General features: G+C 34.1%; 1 protein-coding gene across 1 annotated transcript; it reads left to right on the top strand.

Annotated features, from left to right (window-relative positions):
• Positions 1 to 7844: 7844 nt before the first annotated feature.
• On the top strand, positions 7845 to 9488 carry LOC121268912 (AT-hook motif nuclear-localized protein 24). The gene is made up of 2 exons (XM_041173181.1): positions 7845 to 8058; positions 8330 to 9488. Exon 2 carries the CDS (start codon positions 8392 to 8394, stop codon positions 9289 to 9291), a length of 900 nt encoding a protein of 299 aa, XP_041029115.1. The 5' UTR covers positions 7845 to 8058; positions 8330 to 8391; the 3' UTR covers positions 9292 to 9488.
• The last annotated feature ends 387 nt before the right edge of the window (positions 9489 to 9875 follow it).

Here is a 9875-nt window from a genome sequence, read left to right as displayed (position 1 = left end):
TTATATTTTTCAACTTTAATACTAAATCACTGCATTTCAAATATATATAAATCAATAATATATATTTATATATTACAAAGTGTGTATATATAAATATATACAATTCAATTTTTTAGACTTGTTCACAAATTATGCACAATAAAAATCACATAATTTTTAAATTAAAGTCATTTAATTTAAATTTACAATGAACGTTCGAATGTTATTACTTAACGTTCGAACATTGGTGCAAACATTTTACGTTCGAACGTAAAATTAATAACATTCGAACGGTTGCGCCAAAACATTTTACGTTCAAACGTAAACAGACATAATGTTCGAACGTATATGTAACGTTCGAACGCATATTTCCCATACGTTGGAACGTAAAAAAATCTCATTCTATCTTTAGTGACGGTTTCCAGAAACTGTCACAGAAAATACCTTTTAGTGACGGTCTAGAGACCGTCACAATTTCTTAACCGTCACTAAAAACCAATTGTGTTGTAGTGCCACTAACTACATTAATGCAGGAAAACTGGGTAATGCAAGTTATTTCACGCAATGACCTAGCCTAGGGCATGCTGAAAGATTCCAATTTGATAAACTATCATGGAGTTGTCCCGGTTTATCGTTTGCTTATGTAGACTCTAAAATTAAGAATTAGCTCCAATATATAATATATATATATATATATATATATATATATATATATATATACTCTGTCAATATATGACAATTAATTAACTCCCACATGTGAAAGGATCATTTGGTCTTCCCATATGCGGATATTCATGTACTACATTGATATAATAATGCAACAGTAGTAGTCCAGTGCCGGAAATAAAGGGCCGATGATAATGACACATGCACGCAACTCCGAGACAGATTTGAGGTCATAGATGCCTTTCACATGATGGGATGGACTTGAATTAATTAATTACTTAATTAATTATATTTCCCCCCATAATTCCTCTATTCCATGCATGGACTTGCTTCATCGCAGTTGATTGTTTATATCATGGAGATGGTGACGGCCGGGTTGATTTTTTATTAATTATGGGATGATGAATTAGATTAAGATATAATGCCTTAAGGTAGAATCATGCCTTCCTTCCTTGGAAGACCTGATGATAAACTTCATTATAAATTTCAACCTTAAAAGACGCATGCAGGATTGTTAATATAGTATCCCGCCCTGAAATTGATAGAACTTTCATCTAAATTCACGTACGACGTCTACATATCAGGACTGTGCTGGCATGCATGGAAAAATCTCAAACATTAATAGGTCTGGTAATATATAGTATTCAACGCAAATCATGATGCTGTTCGATCTGCAGATTCCGAGGTCTCAACCCGTGACTCCTCGGCCTCCTCCTCCTCGTAGCTAAGACATTAATGATGGGTGAAAAGCTGGTTTATACATATAACTGTATTACCAATATTAATTATCCGTTCATGTGAATCCGAAAGTGATCTTGATAATGCATGGATATTGCTATTTGAAACATGAGCAGAAGATCACGAGACTAATGTTTCCATGGTTAAATATTTCACAAAACTTCAAACCCAACATGGCATGCAAGAGGTCCTTTCTTTTCTAAAGGGAATACTGATCTAATATCATTATCATGGCCGATAAATTTCCAGAGTGATGACGTTCTATCTTCTTCAAGAAGACTGGCGTTAGGTCTGACTTACTATTAATTATAATAACAATAATTTTGTTATCGATCGAATGTTCTAATTAAGCGTAGGAGTTCTAGTACTTCCCCATCTTAATTAATTTGTGACTGATGGCCTTTCAGTACTTGTCGATCGGTTCAATTATGACTTTGTTTATTATTTTGAGAGAGAGAGAGAGAGAGGGCAGAAGGGAGTTCAGGGATTGGCTGGATCCAATAAGAAAGGAAAAAAAAGAAAGAAAATAAAAACATATATTAATTAACATTGAACAAGCCGGCCCAGTGGCGTTAGTTTCCACAAGCATCAGTACTCAGGCATGCACAATTGAGTTTTTCATATTATTTTTCTTTTAGAAGAGAGAAATTCATACATTTTACGTGGTTTTACAAAGAAAATTATTACAAATATAAAGAGATTATATAAAATAAATCTACAAATTAATATAATTTTATAAAATTCGTTAGATCTATTTTATAATAAAAATAAATTTACAATCTAACGTACCACATCAAGCCGTATCAATTTGTATGTTTATTCTCATATAATCACTTTATAACTAAAGTATTATCCTTTTACAAATTCATGATCAATGCTCTAAACAAGGCCTGTTTTGACCCATGGTTTTACTTTGTCCCATGTTTATCCTCTCATTTTTACCACTCGTGAAATTAATGATTAAGAAAATAATTATTAATGAATTAATGTCTTTTTTAAAAAAGAAAAATATTTAAATAATAAAAATTATTTAAAAGAAAAAAATAATAAATGCAGTAGGGCAGCTGAATACTAGCATTGTCCTTATTATATATATATATATGTATATATATATATATATGTATAACGACATTGCTATTAATTTACTAGCTAGCCATCCCCAAAGGTATTGAATGTGAAACGTTCTGCAATTAATAATATCCTTTAATTTTTTAACTTTTTCTGAGACAAAGGCGCGCGCCACTAGCTAGAATTTAATTCGTTCAATTGGCAATAAACAATGAAAATACCTTACATTAATTGATGATGCCATCACATTATTGTACGTACATATTTCATCAAGGATCGAGTTGATTGTAAAAGGAATTAATTAATGGGATCATATGATCAGCGCCAATATTATAATCATCAGTAATATAGTTTGAGCGCAAATATTATATATATATATATATATATGCAATTTACATTTAGCCTTAAAAAGTTAAAACATAAGACCTAATTAATTAAATCTCTTTCCCTAATTACGAGATGGGCTCTGAAATATTATTCAGTAGAACAAAGCTGGATCAAAATCTTGATTCTCGATCCTGAGAAAATTGCACACAAGCTTTTAATCGTGATATCAATATTCATGCATGTATATATTGCTAATTAGTAGCCACATAACGTAAACAAGATGTAATTAACTTTTAATTGCAGATCGAAGTAATTAATTAATTAACTGTTAAGGACGATGCTACTTACTACGACTCACCAACACTTTGTACTTAGATGTGTTAAAGGTGTTTTTTTTTTTAAAGTATTTTTTTGTATATTTTTAAAAAATAAAAAACATATTAATACTTAAAAATAAACAAACACAAATGCTAAAGAAAAAAAATACACTTCATACAAAAAATGGGTAGACTCTGATCCCGGTACGTACTAGTCTACCGTTTTCCAACTGTCAATATTATTTATATATATATATATATATATATATATATATATATATATATATATATTTCCATGATCAGCTTCTTAGCCAAAAAATCTTAAAAAAAAAAAAAAAAAAAAAAAAAAAGGAATGGAAAAACACAGAAAAAATAGCCAGCTAGTCATGTAGTAGTTGTCACTGAAAGGAGAAAACCAGAAAAGGCCGCAATCGAAGACTGGCAAATTAAATATATAGTTCTAGCTAGTCCCTTATTCGATCGATCTCCCCATTAATAAAAGGTCACCATATGCCAACATTGTGCGCCAAACCATTTGAAATGCCCATCATCATTATGATCATGATGTGGCAAAAGTAAATGGACTGTGAGTGGAGATCGATCATTGATCATCTAATTACCAATTAATTATTATTTTTTTAGTTTTATTATTTTAATAAGAGGATCGAAAGAAGTGGAGTCATGTATAAAATCCTCTAAATATAAGCATAATCTCAAAAGAATAATACTCAACAAAGTTAAACTTTAGCCAAACAATAGCTAAAATGCAAACTAAAGTGCAACAATGGGCTCAAGAAATGAACAGTAATTTTAACTTCAGATTATATCACTAGCCAAATTTATTGAGCTAAAGGAGTTGGCCAAATATTATTTTTGGACTAAAATATTATGTTTCCGCTGCTTGCTTCTCTCCCACGCAAGTAGAAATGCATTATTTTTCACTGCTTGCTTCTTCCCCCAGGCCACCGCGATGACTTTTTGAATATGAACTTTCAAGATAATTTCTCTATATATACATATATTAAAATCTTAAGTAAGATTATCAGTTTTGCAATACTTGCTAGCTCAACGAATACAATAGAATATACCCCAGAGGTAAAGTTCGTATTAGTTTTCCAAGTAGCAAAAATTTATAAGTAAAATAAATAAAGAATATCCACTAGAATTAAAATAAAAAATTTACAATTATAAATTACAATTAGAATTAAAATAAATAAACAGTTCAAAATCAATATTTTAATAGAATAGTAAAACATTTGTTGAGCCTGTTATTTGATGTTGTTGAAAAGTGGCTAGCTAAATTTGTAAAAGTGAATTTCTTAGTCAAATCTTGGCCAAAGTATGTTGAGCCCACTATTAGTGCTCTTAGAAGTACTAATAATTGGTTAATTGCTTTCACATTGAGTGTATCATATAGTTTGGAATAAGATTTCTTGAAGTTATTGCTCAAACTAATTATAAATACGTGAAATATTGGATTCCATCTCCAAAAAAATTATACAGTTAATTATTATAAATATTATTGGAACCACTTCATGCATTTATTTACTCTCTCTCTCACTTTAGGCCTCAAAATTCATGCAATCTTTTTCTTTGAGATATGGATCCATCCTTTTTTAAAGGTTCATTACTTCATATTTTCCTGAGCTTTTCTTGATATTTCGTTGTGATCATACGGCCAAATTAATCGTATTCACTGATGAGGACAATCAATCCCAAGATTACGTAGGCCATGCAGAAAATGAAAGATAGAAACCTTTTTTTTTTTTTTTTATCATGTACATGAGAACATGAGTACGAGTAAATAGTAACCCTATCCATGTATTAAAATGACAGAAAACCAGCGGTGCCCAAGAAATAGCTAGCTAGGATGCTTAACCATAAACTTAAGTCCACTAATCAAGCTGTCTCTTATCCTTAGTTGCCTTTTGGAGGGCTGTATCCGAGTTTGGGTTCTTATTTCTTGGCTTATAACAAGAACTCCTTTGAGGACAGAGACTTGGAGGTTGAATAGTGGTGCAAAAGATGATCTAAGAGGTGTGTGGAGAGGGGGCCCGCCACGAGAGAGCCCGACAAAGAGCATCTTTTAATGCAGGGGTTTGCACTCGCGGGTCATAAGATAGTCTTTCTTTCAGTTTCAGAATCAGCAAACTCTCCCGCGCTCCTGCGATACTGGCGCTTTCTGCGTGCATGCGGGTGCGTGTCAGCGCCTCTTACGCGTCTAATTTTACTCTGGATTATGCAGTCAAACCATGCCCACAAGTACCAACCTTACAACCTGTATATATGTTTCCTTCATCATTCTTTCACTTATATATGTATATATATATATCATATGCTCTCCCTCTCTCTATAAGTGGTATATATAGGTTTTAAATCGACATTCAGTTTTGATTCTTTTGAAGAATGTACTTAGGCTTGAGGCAGATTGATCCTGCTAAGTGAGACACAGGCTTAAGTCAAGGTGCCCGGCCCGCCCCGTTCCAAACAACTCTTACTGATCCCCAAAAGGGATAGCACCTTGTGGTAGCACTAGATGTTGCTGATCAGTAACGTTAATGATCACAGTTAACGATTGCAGATCGATATGGTTAACGACATTAAAAAAAAAAATATATATATATATATATATATATATATATATATATATATAATGTCTCTTTGGGTGAAGTACACAAGAGTACGTAATCATTTGGAAACAAATTATGATCGTTTTCCAAAATGGAGACGATACTAGCTAGGGATCATAATCATTAATCAAGCTTAATTGATATGTATATATATATATATATATATATATATATATATGGAAACTATTTTACAAAATAGAATCGGCTTTGCCAAATTTGAATTTTAAATCATATAAAAAACTTGAAATTAAGAAAAAAAAAATCTCAATCTGTATTTTTTAATAAAATAATACTATGATCATGATTTTGGCTGATTGTAAAATATTAGTTCATGTGCGTATCCGTATTATTATTCTTAATCCCAATGCCTACGATGACGAATATTAATGCTTATTTTTGTGGCTCGCGTGGCAGCACACGACTGGAGGGGACATAATTAAATGTGAATATATAATCGCTCAAGAAATGTGAATATGTAGTGATAACAATTTGTTTAATACTATTTATAGAAAAATTTTACTAATCATTCTTACACCACACACATACTTTTATTTTTTTTCCTTAGCAAATATATAGTGTATAGATGATGAATAGAAGAACTCAATTAGTTTAACAAAAATAAAAAGAAAATCAAAATAGATGTGGTATGCAATATAGGCAGCTGGATAGCATATATAACTCTTTATAATTATAAGATACCAACATTTTTGGGGTTGCTTTCACTAAACACAGTTATGAATAATGATATAGTTGTAGAGTGCGCAATTATTACACAATCCTTTTTAAAAAAATAGATCAAGACCATTTTTAAAAAATTAATTTTTTTATGTAATTTTCATATTTACTTAATTTCTTTTTTTAAAAAAAATTGTATAACATTTGTACACTCCAACACTTTAAGATATCGTTTGGATAGTGAGTTGAAATGAGATAAGTTAATATGAAAGTTAAAAATTGAATAAAATATTATTAAAATATTATTTTTAAATATTATTATTATTTTAAAAATTAAAAAGATTAAATTATTTATTAAATTTTACATAAAACTTTGAGAAAATTGAAAATCTCATTTCTCCTGCCATAAAATGGACCAATTCAAAGAACGCAATTGTGGCCCCCTTGGGGCTTGGTTGGTCCGTTGTGTGAATTTAAATTCATCAGTAGTACAAATTAAAGGCGACAAGAAGGACTGACCGACTGACCTGGATTCGCTAGCTCTTCCCGCCCCTTTGGTCATGTACGCTCCGTATACCATGATATTACCATCATGCATTGCCCTAGCTACCAACCAATAGCCAACGAGAATTTCACTTGGGGGTCATGGACCATGACTAGTATAACTCTAACCGAGGGCAACCAAACCCAAGATATATATATATATAGATCAAGTACAGATCAGGAATAGACCCGAAAAGAGCGGGGGGGCAAACACGTGTCTCTTTGCTTACAAAAGCATGTGGACCATAACGTTAAGGTTTAGACACAAGAGGATCAGCATGTGTGGGCATCTAGAAAATTGAAGTACGCACTTCTACCTTGTTTAAATTACTCAACGACCACTGTATATATCATGTGTTTCCTACGTATATACGTACGTTGTTAAAACCTGTTTCTACTGTTTTGATCTCTTCATTATAATTAAATATTAGTTTTGCTTTGTAAATTACTAGCTAAGTGATCATGTGGTCCTAATAATTATAAGGTTACAGCTAGGCAGATTTTTCATATGTTTTTAAAAGTTCTTGATCAGTTCTACCGTTATAATTAATTAAACAATATGCTAAGAGTTGTTGCAAACATGCATTAAATATATAGCTCGTTTATGAGTTTTTGGAACAAAGCATTTGTATATATCTTAAAACATAGAATCCTACGTGGATAACAAAAAACAAATTAGGATGCAGGAGAAGTACTGAGGTTTATAAGCTGAAGATCAAATGAGCTTGGAGATTGTAATTAGGACTTGACTTAGGACCATGCGAAGTTTATAAGAAAGCTTAAAAAATTAATTTCCTCTCGCTCGATCTGATATATATGCAAGAAAGAGAGAGAACGTGGAGTGTTGAATTAAAGATCAAACAAAGGAGGACAGAGAGATAGATAGAGAGAGAGAGAGATGTGGGGACCCATCCACCGCCCATGAGCAAGCAGTCTTACCGAAACCAAACCCATCTCCTGATCTATTTTGTCAATCTAACCCTAACCCAACACTATCCCCTAGAAGAAGATCAGAACCCCAAACTTATCCTTTTCCTCTTCATCTCTCCCAAAACTCTCAACAAGACCACCAGGAGAAACTAAAGCCACACGTACAAAAGCTCCCCTAAAAGATGGTAAGTTCCGCTGAGAATTCGGTGGATGACACCAAAAATCCACTCATTCTCTCCTTTCCGTTGAAGAGCTAGTAATACTTAGTTCATTAAACTAGATAAAGAAACAAGAAAGCAAGCAACAAAGCGAGAAAATTAAAGGGTAACACCCAGAAGTCATCTTATTATTTATTCCCCTTGTGCTCCCACTTTCTTTCTTCTTCTTTGAAATTGTAGAACCTTTACTCCTTGTTTTTTCCATTTCTTGGTCTAATTGTGCTTAGTTTCTATCTAGATTAAGGAAGTGAGGGTTTTGAGATAAGAATAGAAGGTAGAAATTAAAGTACTTAATAACTAATGGATCCAGTTTCAGCACATGGCCATTCTCTTCCCCCTCCTTTCCACACAAGAGATCTTCATGTACACCACCATCAACAACAACAATTTCATCACCAACAACAACAAAATTCAGAAGATGAGCAAAGCGGAAGCAGTGGCCTAAACCGGCCCCAGAAACGAGATCGTGATGAAAACAACAGCAGCAGCAACAACAACATCAATACCAGCGAAGGCAACGAACTCGTCATGGCCCCTGGAGAAGGAGAGATCACAAGGAGACCCCGTGGAAGGCCATCCGGATCCAAGAACAAGCCCAAGCCACCGATCATCATCACACGCGACAGCGCCAATGCTCTACGCACCCATGTAATGGAAATCGGTGATGGGTGTGATATTGTTGAGAGTGTCGCTACCTTTGCAAGGAGACGCCAGAGAGGGGTCTGCATAATGAGTGGGACCGGCACAGTGACTAATGTGACACTGAGGCAGCCGGCCTCACCCGGTGCAATCGTGACTTTACACGGTCGGTTCGAGATCTTATCTCTAGCCGGGTCGTTCTTACCACCACCAGCACCACCTGCTGCGACAGGATTGACTATATATTTAGCAGGAGGACAAGGCCAGGTGGTGGGGGGTAGTGTTGTTGGGACGCTAATTGCATCTGGACCGGTTGTAGTCATGGCGGCCTCCTTTAGTAACGCTGCATATGAAAGGCTTCCTCTAGAAGAGGAGGAAACTCAGGTGCCAATGCAAGATGGTACAATTGGGTCCCCAGGTGCGGTTGGTCAGCAACAGCAGCAGCAGCAGCTTTTGGGAGACGCAAATGCGCCTCTCTTTCATGGCTTACAGCCTAATCTTCTCAACTCCATTCAATTGCCAGCTGAGGCATACTGGGCAACTGGTCGCCCTCCATACTGAAGTGTCATTGAAGGCCCTACCAGGTTTTTCATTCAGCTTTACCAAGATATCACCTGCAACGTCGTAGCTAGGAATGTTTGGTTGTCGAGCATTGCAGGTCTTTATTGTTTCTTCTGTTTAGTTTTTGTCTCGCAATTGATGAATAGATTATGTGTTTACATGAATGATCAAGGACTGTAAACTCATGAATTCCTGGAGTGAGTTTGATGCTATTGAAACAGCAGCTGCAGTAGTACTTTGTTTAGTGCGGTAGAAAAAGATAGAAGCACAAGAAAAAGAGCAGCCAGAAAAATGTAGTAGCTATTATCTCTCATTCTCACCCAAGTACTCACTTGCATCTAGCGACAATAACAATTGTCCCTTCACACATTGAGTAGCCACTCAATTACAAAAGTCCCTTCAATACGCTAGTGAAAATTCCTCAAGTTATCGAGCACTTGTCCGATACATATATAAACCACTTCTCTAGGACTATTTTATGCAAAAAAAAAAAAAGGGCTAGTACTATATATTTTATGTAGCATTTAGCGAGAAAGAGAAAGGTATTATATCACAATATGTATGCTTTTGTAGCCTCATTATTA

This window comes from Juglans microcarpa x Juglans regia, chromosome 6D, assembly GCF_004785595.1.
Source record: "Juglans microcarpa x Juglans regia isolate MS1-56 chromosome 6D, Jm3101_v1.0, whole genome shotgun sequence".
NCBI lineage: Eukaryota > Viridiplantae > Streptophyta > Magnoliopsida > Fagales > Juglandaceae > Juglans > Juglans microcarpa x Juglans regia.
This window is presented reverse-complemented; position numbering and strand designations above follow the sequence as displayed.